We start from the raw sequence: 18,152 nt of genomic DNA on the forward strand, positions 1-18,152 counted from the left end.
ATACCATAAATATACAATTTATCAATTAATACAGAGTGATCTAATGTGTCAAATGCTTTGCTCAAATCTAAGAAAAGTCCAGCCATAATCTGTTTATTTTCAAATACATTAATAACACGATGAGTAAACTGAATCAAAGCAGAAGATGTGGAGTGCCCCGTTCGGAAACCGTACTGAGACTTATTCAACATGTTCAATATATTGCATGTGTCTAAAAATGTGGATAATCTATCATACATACATTTTTCTAAAACCTTTGAAAATACAGGTAATATTGAGATTGGTCGATAGTTTGATATCTCTTCCTCAGGTCCAGCTTTATATATTGGAACCACTTTAGCTAATTTCATTTGATTCGGTACAATGCCACTTGTCATAGACAAGTTGAAAATTTCACATAAAGGATAACAGATAATATGAGTAACTTTTTTTACCAAATCAATTTTCACACCATCAAACCCAGAACTTTTACCATTAGCTAAACTACAAACAATATCTATCACTTCTTTTGTAGTGATAGGTTTAAAAAATGCAGTTGAATCATTTTCTTTCATATACTTCTTATGTTCATTTCTTCTTTCAACCAAGGGATCCTCACATTGACGAGATAGATTAAAACCAATATTTACAAAAAAAAAATCATTAAAAGAATCACATATTTTTGATTCATCAATTGCACATCTATCATTACACAAAAACCTATCAAACAAAACATTGCATTTATTTTTGTATCCAAGAATACTGTTTATAACTTTCCATGTATTTTTCATATTACCTGAAGCATCTTCAAATTTTCTCATATAATAACTCATCTTCACACGTTTAACTTCACGGGTTACCATATTTCTATACTGTTTGTATACAGTGCATCTATATTCAGTAGGGTTTTTAAGGTACTTTTTATATAATTTACATTTTTTTCTGCACAATTTCAACAATCTTATAGTAAACCACGGTTTGCTTGAATATTTCTTTTTTACTCTGGTCGCTTTGAATGGAAAACATATATCATGAATGGATAAATATTTTGCTAAAAAAGCTTCGTAAGCTTCATTCACATCATTGCTCTCCACTCTCCAACATGCTCTTGATATCTCATTTACAAACCTATGAATATTTTGTTCAGACATGTCATGTTTTTGAAAGATTGCACATGACCGAAAATCATTATTCTGATTGGTTACACAGAAAATGGGAAAGTGATCACTAATATCTGCAAATAAAACACCAGAAGTTACATGACTATTACTATTTGTAAAAATGTTGTCAATCAAAGTGGATGAGTTTCTCGTAACACGTGTGGGAAAACGGATCAATGGATACATCGAATATGACATCATCAAATCCAGAAAATCATCTTGGCAAGAATTTGCGTTAAATAAATCAATATTAAAATCTCCGATAAAATATATCAATTTATTCTCTCTATTAACAATGTTAAAAATTCTCGTCAGTGAGTCAAAAAAAGATTGTGCAGATTGATTTGGTGGTCGGTAAATTATGGCTACAATAATATTCTTCTTGTAATTATTAATTTCTACAAACATAGATTCCATAAAAGGCTCGCTTATTGATAAATCGTTCCGAACTTGGTATTTCAGATCATTTCTTATGTATACACCGACACCTCCTCCTCTTTTTTCTTGACGTCCATTCATAACAAAGTCATAATGATCAATGTTGAAGTATGAGTCAAACTCTTTCAGCCATGTTTCAGAGATACCAATGACAGAAAATTGCATTTGAAGTGTGCCTAAAAATGTAAGAATATCATCAAAGTGTTTGTTCATACTTCTGGCATTAAAATGAATACAAGAAAACTTAGAAACGTCAATTTTCTGGGCGCCTACATTTACAAAATGATTAAATTCATCTGGGGTATATATCATTCGGTTAAATCCCATATCATCTTCTCTGTTTTCTGGGGATAGAGATCTGGATATTGCACATAAATCTAATGAATTAATCAAATAAGAATATTCTTTATGGTCAAGCATTGTAACATGTTACCTCAGTGGGACACACACACAACTACACACACACACACACACATCAAAAAAACGTAAAGTTATACCAAATACAGTACAATGTAAAGCAAGTGGTTCAAAAACTGCATAGCCGCGAAGAGCTTTTAAAAATACAAAAAATGGAGAGCATGACATCAGTGTATCATACAATTTCAAAGAGTATTCAGCGGTCAAGTAGGGTCCTACTGTAAACTGCTATCTCAGTCATAGATAATGACATACGTACAAAAGGCAAGAAATAGCAGGGTAACCACGAAGATGTATAAATACGCTTATAAATATGTGGCTTACAGATAGGAGTATGACACAAGTTCTAAAAGAATAAATATTGATAATGCCTGTTTAAAAATTCATATCTTTTGCAAGTCAGCCGCACAGGTTATCAAGTGTTTGGCTGATTTCCCTGAGCTTGTCTTTGTAGTCACAAATATGCGTCCGTCAGAAGACCACGCAGATGTCACGTTGTCTGCTTTCTTGGCCATTGTCAGTAGCTCGAGATTCTTCGATGACAAGTCTTCGTGGATAGAAATGCCGGAGCCTTTCAGCTTACGACGGTTCCTGATTAGCAGTTGACGCACACGGTAGGAGCAGAACTTCACTATGATTCCGCGACTCCTATCCCTCTTGTCTGTTGTTTTCCCCACACGGTGACTGCGTTCAATATCAGGAGTGCTGAGGTCCACGCCAATTCGTTGCGCTACATCACAGACGATGGCATCGGTATTTTCTCCAGGTTGTTCAGGTGGTGCTCCGAAGATTCTCAAGTTGTTTCTTCTGGAATACTGATTTTGCTGTCCCATGCTGGTGGTGAGTCTTTCAATCTGGTTTTTCCTGCCGTCAAGGTCTTTCTGAAGGGCTGCAATCTGCCTGTCCTTGGTTTCGCAGTTGTTTTCTAGGTCCATGATGGTTGATTCTAGCTTCTCACACCTTGTTGACAATTCATGTCGTGTTTCCAGCATCTCTCGTTGAAGTTTAGACACGACTTTATCCGTTTTCTTTGCTGCAGTTTCAATTTGGCCTAGGTGCTGTTCTTGCTGATTGAGCCTCTCTATTATTTCGCTGAGCTTTCGTTCAACAGCATCTGAAATGGCTCCAAGGAAGTCCTCACTCACAAGGACGTCCTTCAAGAGTGCTGACACTGATTTTGGAGGCATTTTAACTGATATTGAAAGAACAAGGTCAGGCAAGAAGAATGGCAGCGGTAGCAGATGTATAACAATACTAACATATGGAGGCAAGCGTATAGCAGAGTCCACGACGGGCGTACATGTATGCAACACGAATAGCAACACGTGGGACTGCGTAAATTTTCACCCACACATGCATGACTAGACCTACCGGCAATAAATTGGATAATTTGTCACATTCTCCAGAAGTGTTTCCACAAATCGCTCCTCATTCTTTGCGGCAAGACATTGGCATGATGGAGTTACATAGTAGCGACACAGCTCACGAGTCCACAAAGGTAAAAAAGAGTATAAGTCTTATCGAAGAGAAACCACCTTGTACCTTATGGCACATTCTAAAAAACTTATCTTATAGATCTTATAGTTCGATGGTACTTGCACTTTAAAGTTTGATCACAGTGGATCCAGGAGCGGTGGGGGGGGGGGGGTGGGGTGGGGATTGCATGGTTATTATGTAAGACCAAAAACGTTAGAGCTAAAATGCTATCAGTAAGCACAATTCACGTTTTTAGCGCAGTTTCAAGCTTGTTCACGTTAGACCAGTTTGTAGTTTCTTCGTTTTAGGTCCCCAAATCGGGGCTAATTATCATATTAAAAAATGTTCCTTTGTAGTATACAAGATTGAATATTTTGAGTAAATACATCAGATACAGGGGTGTCACATTTGGGGTCAGTATGATCAATTTAGGGGTACATGTTCACATGTTCAAATTCCTCTTAAAAATGCGTGGACACATTTTCACCAGACCTGGCGGGTGATAGAATAAATGTGACCCGCTACAACAAAAGGATCCTAAAGTCGCTGACGGGCGAAACAAGCATGGCCCAGAAAAAATGTTATTTTCAGGCCTTTCCTTTGATCATTTAGCTTCGAAATTTCGGCAGATGATAGAAGATACATTAGAATACAAAATTATGTTAAAAACAGAAATCCGAACGTTTTGACAGATTTTGGTGATCTGACTTCACACTCGATTTTCTCGGCTCACCCGTCAGCAACTTCAGGATCCTTTTGTTGTAGCGGGTCACAAATATTTTGGTGAAAATCTATGTCGAGAAAGATATCAAGAACTTCGGGGACTACAATGACGCCTATCACTGTTTTTTCATGAAATAGTTGAGATTTCCACACATTCTTTTAGTGAGTGAATTCAGCACATTGAAATATATCATCGTCAATTTTATCTGTCGAAAGCCAGACAGGTATTTGTTTGTACGTACTTCTGTCAACGCGGTGGATTGTGTGCATCACAAGATACATACAATTTTTCCCCTTGTCTACTGACGTATAGAAAAGAATCGATGTTTAAGGAATTTCGGTCACCACATCTGACCTGGCTGTCACAGTGCACTGTTGTTTAATTTTAATTGAAAATCAAGGTTAAATTTATTAAGATTATTAACAACTAGGCCTACATTGTATTCGCATATTCTTTCCAATATTACATATATTACATTCTTTCGTTTTAGACTGCAACCCCCAACAATGTATCTTTGATTTAATAGAGTGGGATTTAGACAGCATTTGACGAAAGAAAGAGTGTAGGACAACAATGATTACTTCACTGATATGGAAGTAATTGCAACCAAAGGTAGCTAACCATTTCGATATAAAATCACTTGTGGTTATTGTTTGATTACAGTTGAAAATCAAGTTAATTTTTCTGTTAATATAGGCTCTTTACAACTATTTGCATAACATTTTTGCGATGTTTTTCATCATATTCTTTCTTTTTAGACTGCAACCCAAGACAATGTGTCTTTGATTGAAAAGAGTGGGATTTAGACAGCATTTGACGAATGAAAGTAAAGAAAGTATGAGGGGGTCGGTGCAACATAGTGCTAACCCACACTTTTTAAAAAATTTAGTTACATGCATTTTCAAAATCCTTATCCTTTACTCTAACCTCCGTGAAAATATAACATTTGAATTCAACCAATAAGATGCATAAAAATAAAAGATGCATGCATTCATGTTTTATCAATGTACAATGTATGGACTTTCCAAACATTCAATAGCGATTATATCAAAATGACTATTGTGTGGGTTAGCACTTTATTGCACCGACCCCCTAATGATTTATAGGAATTAATTGCAACCAAGGTAGCTAACCATTTCGATATAAAGTCACATGTGCCTTGTAGAAAACGAAGGTGTAATATTACCACATTACTACACATGGCAGATATCAGGTGACGTGGAAACAATGAGCTACGTGATGATGAAAAATGATTGCACGTTTAAACATCAGAACATTCCATCGTCGAAAAACAACTAGTATTCGAAAACAACCGGAAAAGGCTTTATAACCATCCGGATTAGTGTCTGGAAATACTATAGGATTACGTACTTTGTCATGCTCTTTGTTACACTGTCGTTTGCAAGACGATCAAAATAAAATTTCTGCGTGGTTAAGTAGATGGTGGTTGTTTAAAGATAATAAAAAGTTTTGGTACCTCAAAAGTGTCCTTGAATTTCCTTGTCTTAGTTTGTGTTTCAGGTTAAAGTACCTTTCATATAACTAACACTGTGAGACTTACTCGCCCCAAAGTGCTCTCATGTCTTAGTAATCATGCAATTAAAGGACAAGTTCACCCTCATAAACATAAGGATTGAGAGAATGTAGCAATATTAGGAGAATACGTCATTGAAAGTTTGAGGAAAATCGGACAACCCGTTAAAAAGTTATGAATTTTTGAAGTTTTTGTGTAGTAACCGCTGGATGAGAAGACTACTGCAGTGTATGAATAACTTAGATGTCACATGCGTACAACAATATAAGGAAAATATAAAGAGAATTTCACAAAATTCCATGTTTTGAAAAAAGTACATATTCCCTTGACTCGTTCCCGACATATGTTAGGGGTAATATTATTCCCCCTGCTTTTAGAAAGAGACAAGTCAAGTGCTCTTTTATTATGCGAAAAAAGTGAAAATATGTTGAATTTTCTTTACATTTTCTTTATCCTGTTGTACGCATATGACTCACAAGCTGTAGTAGTCTCCTCATCCAGCGGTTCCAACACAAAAATTTTAAAAATTCATAACTTTTGCATCGATTGTCCGATTTTCTTCAAACTTTCACTGATGTGTTCTACTAATATTGTTGCATTTTCTCAATCCTTATGTTTATGAAGGTGAACTTGTCCTTTAACTGCGATCAGCAGCCCCATACGCAGAGCGACCAGCAGTCCCATACGCATAGCGTAATCGGGCTTCGCATTGTAGCATTCAGGATCATGACAGATTTAGTATCGCAGGGTAATGTCAACTTAAAATCCAATAAATTCTTCAATTTGAAGACTTACCAATTAACTTGAAGTATTGAAAACAGGCTTCGGGCAACGTTTGGTTCTGCCTATAGTCCCTTTCTGTTCGAATTGATGACTGAATGTGACTCGGTCGACAGGACCTTAGGAGAGCTACATACAGTACACTGAATACTACAGCCAGTGCATGCGAACACATCACATGCACACAAATTTCAAATCCATGAACGGATAAGATGTTTGTGTGCGCATGCGCTGGCCATGGTATCCAGTGTATGTAGCTCTCCCAAGGTCCTCTCGACCGAGTCACATTCAGTCATCAATTCGAACAGAAAGGGACTATTGGCAGAACCAAACGTTGTTCGAAGCCTGTTTTCAATACTTCAACTTAATTGGTAAGTCTTCAAATCGAAGAAATTTTTGGATTTTAAGTTGACATTTACCCGCGATACTAATTCTGTCATGATCCTGAATGCTACAATGCGAAGCCCCATTACGCTATGCGTATGGGGCTGCTGGTCGCAGTTAGCTATGCGTACAATGGGCTGCACGCTGCTGGTCGCAGTCAGTGGTTTCGTACAATATTTATCGACGCTGGACAGCGTCTGCTCTGGTACGAAACCATTATTGCATGATTACTAAGATATGAGAGCACTTTGGGGCGAGTAATTCTCACAGACAACGTACTTTAACCTGAAACACAAACCAAGACAAGGAAATTCAGGGAAGCTTTTGAGGTACCAAAACTTTTTATTATCTTTAACGGGCACGGCGAACGGCGAACACTTCTACAATGTATTATGGAAATCCCTGTGGAGGTACGTAATATGGTGATAAATGCAATGAACTTTATGATATACATCAGCATTGTAAATATCGATTAAAAAAGAATATATATATATATATATATATACACATATATGTATATATATACATATACATATGATGTGAATAAACATGTAAATACATAATATATACACAAAATATATCTATAAATATATACATATATGTATATATAAACATATATATATATATATATATATATATACATGTATATACATATACATATACATATACATATACATATGATGATTTGCGTGTGTGTGTGTGCACGCGCGCGCCTGTTCGTGTATCTAGAGTGAATCTTCGCATGAAGTGATATAACAAGGACAAATTTGACCTCTGAAAGTCATGTGTATATCAAAGATGACCTGTGATGTCACAAACACTTTGCCAACAAGGTGGGCACCTAACATACAGGTCAATGTAATTGTTAAATCTTAGGTGATGAACAGTGTCTCCTACTAGGAACAAATGTCCCATTCTCTCAGCGGAAAAAAAAAATGTGAGAGAAACTAATATCTGAGTTATAGAGGACCTGTTTAGAATGTCTCGACATAATTACGAATGATATTTCTGTCGATTTTAAATGCTGGAACAGTCTTAAAAGAACTAATCCTTCTTACAGACTTATATTAGCATTGACATTATCAATTGTAATCATTAAGCTAAACTAAATCACTTTTCTTAATACACCATTTAAAAAAGACGAGAGCGTAAATCAGCAGCCACAGCAACCGTTCTCATAAAGAGCAGATATTGAACATAGAAATTACAGAACAGTATGTCTTCATGACTTAATGTTTGATTTTAAAGGGCGTCAAAACATCTCTCGCAGCCAGGTGCCATCAATGCTTGACTCGAGATGCAGATTTCTTCATGCTGAGTTGGATCATTATGTAAAAAGCATCTTTTGTATCACGCGCAACTCCGAGGTTTTTTACCCCTGACATTATGACTCCTTTTTTATCACACAGCAATCTTTCGAGAAAAAAATATCCTTTTAACTTGACACATTTGAAAGACGTGTCAGCTCTGCTCCTTTTCTCTTTTTGTTGTTCCTTTTTTGCCATCTTAAAACGGATTGAAGTCACCTGTGATTGTTAGCGGTCTCTCGATGCATCATACTTCATGAATTCAGGCACTCGTTGGCATTTTATTGATAAGAGCTTTCGTGCAAGAAGCAGGAAGGACAAGAAGTGTCATTTCCTGAGAAACACTTTAACATTTGGATGAGATGTTATCTAGTACTTAGCTCTAAAGAAAGAAGTTAGTTGTGTGTGTATGTGTGTGTGTGTGTGTGTTTGCATTTTTTGTGTTTGTTTGTCTATCCATTCTAAATAGGCTGAAGCTCAGGGGTGAAAGAGCACTTAATTCTATTGCTAAAACTTTTCCCCTCACAAAACTTTGTGTTTTCTTTAAAGTGATGTACTTATAGTTATATCTTTGATTTTTTTTTTTTTTTTTTTGGGGGGGGGGGGGTCATCGTGTGGAGCATCAACTTTCGCTTGATTGTGTGATATTCAATTGCACCAGTTGTTACTCATTGCACAAAGGTCCTCAAAAACCATGAGATAGAGCACAACTATGCCAGCCTTCTTATGTTGAAATTTCGTGAAGAGCATCGTGCTGATGTACTTGATTTCCTTCTTCTTTCCAGTAGATTCTAAACGATGCCATATTTCTATAAAACACACGCACACGTACGCGTAGCTTTGCATATATGCATATATATGCGTGAGAGTATTTGTACGTACACGCACACAAACACATATCGATATCATAAGCTATTACAGGTATATATATATATATATATATATATATATATATATATAAATATATATATATATTTATATATATATATATATATATAGAGAGAGAGAGAGAGAGAGAGAGAGAGAGAACGAAAGAAAGGTAAACGACTTCTTCGATTGTTCTGTAATGCGTGGCTTGAAGACATCGACAAAATCACGCTGCTCTATTGCCCATACATTTTACCTATCATATTTTTGCCGAGTAATTCAGTTTCCACTCAAACACTTGATTTCACACTATAAACTATAAGAATTTAATGATGCTACATTTGGTAATTTCGGCTTTTAAAACATGACCTGCATCATTCCAAGGAAGTATATCTTTATGTTGTGTTCGTAGGGATAGTAAATATATACATTGACACAAACAATATACACATTCTCTCTTAAAGTATGCATGTACACATATAATACAGTATACATTTATTCAAGATAAAGATGATTACAATCTTAATGATTATAACGATAATAAACGACAGCATAATATGCGTCATCGATCTAGTGACCTATTCTGCAGGAGTATAACAGGAATGATTTACATAATATGATATATTATATGCGAGAAGGGGAACATACATTATACATTGGATATAATACGTTCACACAAATAGTATAGCGGTGCACATCGATAATGTTGAATGTCTGCTTGAATGCAAACGTACATGAAGACGTGAAAATACTGGACCCTTTACTTTTGATTTTATCTGATGAGATTTTAATGTGTTGCAAACTCAAGGACTTTGTTTTACTGATATGACAATAATAACTAGAAACTAATAAATACACAAATCTAGGATGAAATCTCTTATTTGCATATACAAATGTAAACACACGCATTCAAACAAAATACACTGTGAAAGTAATGATAAATGCTAACAAAATATGCACAAAAATGTATATCATTATATTGTTTTATCCTACGCTATTTAGAGAGAAACTGGGCCATTAAACTTTGTACGTGCGTGGGTTCCTGCAATCGTGGGCTGCCCTGATTCTTATAAAGCACATAGTGATAGCATGTCAGATATATCTAAACAATTAAAAGCAATTAAAAAAAATTAAAATTAAGCAATTAAAAGAACGTATAAAATCTATCCACTACAGGTACTATAGAAGTTATTACGTGTAAGTTTCATTGAGTGCCTGTTGTTCGTTCATATATTGTTTGTTGTAGTTGCTGTTGTTGTTGTTTTAAGTCTTTTTTTTTTTTGTTAATGTCCTGGTAGCAAATGTAATAAGACCAGTAAAAAGGGGATAAGCCTTCATAGGTAAATGGCTTTTGCTATTCCCCCAAATCTCCTGAGATTTCTCTTGTCAGACATGTCATCTGATCTTATTTCAATCCATTTCATGTAATATTTCGAATTACATTTTAGTTATGTTTTAAAAGTGAACTATGACATGGAATTTAAACTGAGTATGTTGTATTTCTAATCATTCTGCATTTCTAAAGATGTGAAATAAACTTGAACTCGAAACTTCAAATTATAGATTGGTATGTGTCTCAGATGTTTTTCTTCCTTAACAGTATACCACTGTCCTGTCCTATACATTGTATATGGATTTTTTAAATCAAATTTACTATTTCGATTTCTGCAAGTTTCTTATCATACTCGTTGAAGATGAATTCATCTTTTATACAACCTCCGACATAACTGAATAAGCTATTCCACTGTTTCCATTGCTCCTTTATATTCGAATAAAACCGAGTCAATTTTTCATTTCACAAATCTTGAGTTGTTTGAAATTTATTTCTAAGGTAATTGTACTCTTGCGATAATTATTGTAGAGCTCCAATCTAGAGAGAGTTTCGTATGGATACAATTGATTTCTTAAAGATTAATGTCATTGTTTTGAACGAATATTCTTCATCTCAAATATTCACTAATTTGTTTTAGTAATCATTCACCATTCACAAAGTCGTTATGATGTGTAATATTTATTTATTTATCTATTTTGCAATTATTCGACATGTTGGTGATGACCTACAGGCACGTCAAATGTGGTTTGCTCTATATCATAATGTATAGCCGTATTCACATATTTTCCTAATTTACCTAGGGGATAGCTAATGATTATGATATTGACAGGCCTTGAGGGAGATACCAGAAAACATTGCCCGCACTAAAATAATATTGCCCCTGTCTTCGACTCTTGCGATATTCTTTCAGTTTGGGCAATATTTTCTGGTGTCTCCCTCAAGGCCAGTCAATATTTTATGATTATTTGCATATTGTCGACGGAACAAGATCATAAATCAGCCCTATTGGAAATTAGACCAAATGAAAATTAGACTAATAGGCGATTAATCGAAACGGTGTTTAGACGAAATGCTAACTGGACGAATCGGCTTGTGGACTAACTGGAAATTAGACGAAATAAGAGTAGACTAACTATCCCCTAGACCTGGTGAAATATATCCACCAATCGGGCAGTGAACGAAGCGGTAATTAGCCGAAATTTTGATAGACCAAGTGATAAATAGACTAAATGGAATTTAGATAAACTGACAATATACCAAAAACTATTAGACGAAATGGGGAAAAATCCAAGAAGACCAAATGAGTTTAGCCATACAGGCATTAGACGAACCGGGAAGTAGACAATTTGATCATAGACCGAGTGCTAATAGACCCTTTTGGGTGTCGAGTGCATAGCTAAACATGCAATACATAAGGTTTTAAGATTTAGAACTAAACCCCTATAGATATAACCAAATCGCCATTGCACTATATAATCTTGACAGCACGTTTCAACAGTCAAGCATACACAGAATAGAAATAAAATTTAGGTGTGACTCTCTTCCAATCATTAGAATAGCAAGGCTTTTAGGTATTTACTGTCTGATACGAACCTTTGTGTAAGATATATACGTTTCTTAAACATTTCCTATGTTTTGCTGATTATGTAAGTGCTAATAAATCATATACTGCATGACGAAGAAAGTGTTCTCAATTAACTCTCCATTGGGTTTCACGAATATTTATGTTCAGTGCCTGTTAAAGCCATTGATATATTTCAAAACTTGATTTGACACTATTATCCCCAAAGGAAATAAACAGACTTAAAAACACAATAACATTAACTTCAGAAGAGAAAGTTTACATGATATAAAATTATAACATGCATTTTATCTGTACTGGTAGTTGATTATGAGACATGAAACAGTTAACAGTTATCCAGCTTAGTTTTAAAGAGGGATATTTACAGCTATTTTAAGAATTCAAAATCATACAAATTCCTAAAGATAAAACTTTAAAACTTTACCCCACCATCATTTACTTCTCTGTAGGTTTCCTTATACATATCTTGACCATCTAATATGAATAGGACATAATCTAGACTGATTGGAATACATTCTGTACATTTTAATTGTTATCCTAAATTCAAGTTTTCAATTATCTGTCGTTACTACTTATTGAACTGCAACTGAATGTTACAAATGTAATTCATGTTGAAAACTTAGTAAATGAAAGAGTGAATGAAAAGGTGGAAAAGGGTACCTTAAACCCCAAAAAGTACAGATAATTGTCAAATTTTAGTTCAGACCAGGTTTTCCAAAAAAGAAAAATAGTCTTATGATAGAATTCAAGAATCTACGATGGATGAGTTTATTCTATTTAATTTGTCAAGTAACCTCTTTCAAAGATACTCATAAATACATATTCCATATTCATATATTCAGTTTTATGAAAGATTGATTAAGTCTTATTTTCCCTCAATGACGCTTCATTAGGCAATGAAACTGTATATGGTTACAGCAAACCACGATGTAATATCTCATAATAATTATTATACTATGTACCACAATGGTGCAAATTCTACTAGATTCAAAAGTTTACTTTCTTGGGGATCTTTCCTTGCAATGAATAAAGAGCATGTCCTTCAGGGTTGACCTGAGAAGCGGCTGACTTACTGCGTAGGAGATCGGGTTCAGAAGGCTGTTACAGGATGCCAACCAGGTGAAAAAGAGCCTTCCAGGTCGGGGTAGGCCCTGTACGATAAGTAGGGGATCGATAGAGTAGATCACACCGATGATGCTCTGAGGTAACCAGGCAACAACGAAAGACAGCACGATGAACAAGAGGGTTCGTGTCGCTTTCCGCATTTCGGCAGCCGACTCGCGCTTTGATGGCAAAACAGGGAGTAAGACAAAGCATTTTGGAATTGATTTGTCAAATAACTTGATTTCAGCATTTAATAATCAAAAGCTTAGCTTGGAATTTTACTCTTGTTATGTGAAATTATTCATTTGTGTAAATAATATAGTTAAATTACATTTTCAAAAGCATTACCTTGAATTCACTTTTCTTTTAATCATTAAAGCATCCACGTCTAACTCAGAAATACCTGATTAAGGCTTAAATGAGGTTTATGTCCATAGCCAGGTTTTAAATGAATATGATGATATGTATTTTGGTACAGCATTTATTCATGATTGAAATATATAACTCATTAATCGATTAAGATGAAAACTATTCAAAACATATTGTAGTTTCTGTATTTTGTCTGATCATGATTAAAATAATCAAAGTAAATGATTAAAATATGCCTCATTTAGGATGTTACTGAAGCATAAGAAGCATTAGTTTTGTTTTCTTATTATTTTGTAAAATCCAAGCATCTATTGTTGATTGTAAATTAATAATTCATGAACGCAGCAAAGAATTCTGAAATTATTGAGTTGGCTTGCCTCTTTTCTTTAACTATTGAAAGATCTAAAAACATAATCTATATTTCTCATAAAATGTTAGCTAAAATTTAATTGGCTATCAACTTGGTAAGTCAATAAAAAGGGAAACTTGGCGTATGAAGAACACTTTTTTTTCTCTCTTCCAAGGCACAAAAGTAAAAAATTGCAAAAATGAACAAGTTGTCATTCATGCAAAAAGTTCCTCCATGTAACAAAACACAAATACAAATCTAGCACAAAAAAAGACATGAACTCAGTTGCAAAGATATACCTATGATCTCTGTTATATCTTTTTAAGCCCAAAAGATCAATAAAGGCTAAATATTAATGGAGGAAAGTGAAGAATTATCTGTCAAATCCAAACTCAAATGAAATGAGAAAAGAAGCAATTTTAACAAAGAATGGTAGGATTTTTAATTGATTTCTCAAATCAAAAAACCCTGTTAATTATAATGGTTATTGAGTTTGTCTTATGAACTCTTGAATTACTAAATTACATAAATTAAACAAAGATATTCTGTTCATTTTGTCGTTCTTGTGCCCTTACTCCATATTTCGATTCAAGTTGAGTTGACAGAAAGTTCTTATTTCCCCCATTCAGTTTCTAATTTTGATTTTGTTTGAGATTATTAAAGAAGTAAGGAGAACGAAAACTTATTTCTGCTATTTCATTTATGTCTCTCACAGTGTTAAACTGGTATTTTGTTATCATTGTTATCTCGAAGGGTATTTGCAAATAATGGAAAATATGTCAATTTTTGCAATTTTTACTTTTGTGCCTTGGAGGCCAGAAACATATGTGTTTACTCATGTGTAAATTCTCCCTTTATATTGACCTACTAGGTTGATAGTCAATTGAATTATGATTATTATGGTATACAATGCATTGATTTTCATCAAAATCTATGAAAATTATGAACTCGAAAAGTGTTTACTTTTTTGCTCAGTATATATATTTATATCATATATTGATATAATAAATACATAACATCAAAAATAAAACTTTAACCGATTTCATGGTGTAATCACCAACAGTTTATTTCAGCACACAAAGTGATTTGCTCTTTCTCAAGTGCTCTTAAGAAAACTTGAACAAAAACACTTGAGAAAGAGCGAATCGCTCGAAAATTTGTGTGCCAGAATAAACTGTTGGGGATTGTAGCATGAACTTGTTTTTAGTTGTATTATCAACATATATATATACATATATATATATATATATATATATATATATATATATATACATACGTCAGAGCAGTAAAAGGCCTGAGCCAGTTTCACAAAGATTGATCGTAAGAGTGATCTTAGAATTGATGCGATACAAAAAAAAAACCAACCCACAAAAATAAAACGTTGCGCTCAATCTGCTATCAAATCTGTGTTTTAAATCAAGCCTATATATGTACCTTTATGAAACAGACTTACGATCAGTATTCGTTTTAAGCTAGATTCGCGGAGTGATGCTCAGTAAATCGAAATCAGTCGTGATTATTTATGAAATGGGCCCTATATATCTAACAATGGCGATTGTAACTGTTGTGAAAAAAGGCTAATTTCTTACAACTGGTTTCTTGTTGGTTTTTGGACTTGCTTGCTTGGTGCTCTTCCGTGGCATATCTCGTGCAAATTGTTTTTCTCCGACCGACTCAACGTCCATGTCGATGGCTGCAACATTCAGAGAAGAAATCGTGGTGTCCTTTGGAACATTTGTGACCGCTGTACTGAGATTATCGTCAACATCGAATTTTCTTTCGACAAGTTTCCCACCTCGTGTTTTTCTGATCTTTAGATATATACGAAGGTAGAGAATTGAGATTAAAAAGAAGGGCAGGTAAAAGACAACAACGACATTGACTACGGAGACTCCTGGTATTCTGGCATATTTATTAACGCAGTGACGTCCGTTATCAAAATTGTCGATGAACTCCCAGGCAGTGATGAACATCATCCAGAAAGCAAAAGCAACAAGCCAGGCCAGAGAGTTAAGAAGCAAAGCCTTACGTTTGCTGCGAGTCATGAAATGGTTGATGGGATCGTAAGTCGCACGATGTCGGTCTGCGCAGATGATCACGACGACGAAATTAGAAGCACTGAGGAGGGACCGACTTATCCCATTCATAATCTTACAAAGGTCCTGGTTTAGGGGATAGTAACCGACGTGGGTATGGAGTACACTGATGATCAGGCGTAAGCCAGACAGGAGATCAATGATGGATAGGTTGATGATGAAGTAGTTGTTGTAAGTGCGAAGTTTTTTGTTCACGCAAAAAGCTGCAAGAGTGAGAAAATTTGCGACAATGATGCAAGATGTAAACAGGGAGGGCCAGAGGAGACCGAAAATGCTGGAAGAATTCGACCCTCCAGATTTAGTGTGTACTTCATTCCCGGTTGAATTGTCGAGAACAGTTTCAACCCAAAGAGTAGGGTATGTCTGCACTGATACCGTGGTCATATTTATCCTTGCTTATTACGTTCAGAGAAATAGTCTGTCTCCGATCTGGGAATATTCACTTCACTATGTTGGTGAAATACAGAGTAAATCATATATATATCATATCAGCTTTCCAAACAAAGGGGCAAACGCTTCAACTTTGTACGATTATTTGTCACCTGACACCCCAAAGCACCATTATCTCCTGAACGTAGATTCGTGTAAGAAAATAGAGATGCGAGAAATTCACTTCCTAACAATGAAGTGTAAATTTTGCTAGAGAAAATAGAATATCAATTGAATTAGGCACGTGGAGCAAGGCTGTGGTGACAAATTGATCAAAGATTATAAAAAGTGATATATTGTACATCAGCTGCAGTGTCTCTTTGCACGATCTGTAAGTGACACAAAGTCACTACGCAAGAATATAAAAACAAAATTATAAGAAGCCCGCATTTGATTGGCTGGCGGATTGACACAATCACGTGATAGAAAAATCATCGTGACGCGTTTCAATGGCGCCTGCACATCGCCGTCTATACGTAGGGTTTCCAGGGAGGTAGCCTCACCTCCCTGGGTTTTCTAACCTCTTTTATGGCAAGACTCAAGACTTATATCATCATTTTATTATACTCATATCATCGTTTTATTATACTTATATCAGCCGTCTTTAACTCGCCTGATTGCAAAGGGAACTCCGAGTTATCTCTTCCTGTTTTTTTATTTGTTTTCATGACAAATGATGCACTGTCAATTTTCAGAAGATGATCTCCATACTATCTGTTAGCCATATGTCCAAAGGGTCAGATATTGACCGGCATATCTACCTGTATGATGGAAGGCATCATTCACTGGAATAGTTTCTTTAAAAGAGCCACAATGAGCATGAGTTTACCTTGATACATCTACTCTCCAAACCATCATATAAAAAAAAAACAATCGCAATTCTTTTTTTTGGGGGGGGGGGGGGCTCGGAATAAAAAAAAAGATACTTGACACTTTTTCTTTCATTAGTTTCTGTTTATTTTGACTGACAAGTAGGGAATCTAAGTTTAAACCAGAGTGCCTGACATCCATTCAGTCAAGCATTGGGGAGTCGTCGGCGTTCATGTCCTATACCACAGTGTATACTCATAAAGAAATGTTCAGTGAACGAAAGAGGGTACTGCCTCTTTTGAACAGGTGTACAAAGGAATAGATATCACAGCAGGTACGAACGAAGGCCCAACTCTTTCACACACTTTGCTCTGCAGACATTGTCAGAAATGACAATAAGTAGACTGAGTATCTCTATCACCACTTTGAATATGTTGCATCTGAATTTTAAAAAAAGTACCCTCCGGAATTATTTGTCGAGGATTTTTGTCATTCGAAAGCACAAGTAGTAAGACAGATCGAAAAAGCGCCATTGCTTGGATTCCTGCAAATGTTGACCTTATCAACAATTTTTAGCTACAACGCCATTTTTTCCAGGGGTAAGATACTGTCAATAAGAATAGAGAATGTATACGTGTGTGTGTGCGTGTGCGAGTGGTGTGTGTGCGTATTATCTACGCAAGAGGCATAGAAAGGGGAGTGTGGGGAAAAGAAAGAAACGATAGAAAAGGGAGATCAGATCGTACTTTGGCTGAGTGCGTTTGTGTGTGTGTGTGTGTGTGTGTGTGTGTGTGTGTGTGTGTGAGCAGGGCGCGCGCACGTGTGGGTTTGGGTGTGTGATACCGCAAATACAGCCAATTGAATGTTTAGAAAGCGATCGAGAATGAACGAAGAATACATTCATTTATTTTATTCATATTTTTTGCTTAATTTCGTTTTATGTTCATAGCATAAATGTGACACGACCCTTAATTTCGAAGTGGGATACTTTTCTGCGAAAGAGATATGTCTTTT

General features: G+C 35.4%; 1 protein-coding gene across 1 annotated transcript; it reads right to left on the minus strand.

Annotated features, from left to right (window-relative positions):
- Positions 1-12,976: 12,976 nt before the first annotated feature.
- Positions 12,977-16,283, minus strand: LOC139739951 (muscarinic acetylcholine receptor M2-like). Its single transcript, XM_071650552.1, has 2 exons — positions 15,393-16,283; positions 12,977-13,321 (listed from the first exon to the last, which is right to left on the minus strand). Exons 1-2 carry the CDS (start codon positions 16,281-16,283, stop codon positions 12,977-12,979), a joined length of 1,236 nt encoding a protein of 411 aa, XP_071506653.1.
- Between the last annotated feature and the right edge of the window lie 1,869 nt (positions 16,284-18,152).

The sequence above is a fragment of the Diadema antillarum genome, unplaced genomic scaffold, assembly GCF_040938485.1.
Source record: "Diadema antillarum isolate AM-2024a unplaced genomic scaffold, OU_Dant_1.0 scf00000029, whole genome shotgun sequence".
In the NCBI taxonomy this organism is placed as follows: domain Eukaryota; kingdom Metazoa; phylum Echinodermata; class Echinoidea; order Diadematoida; family Diadematidae; genus Diadema; species Diadema antillarum.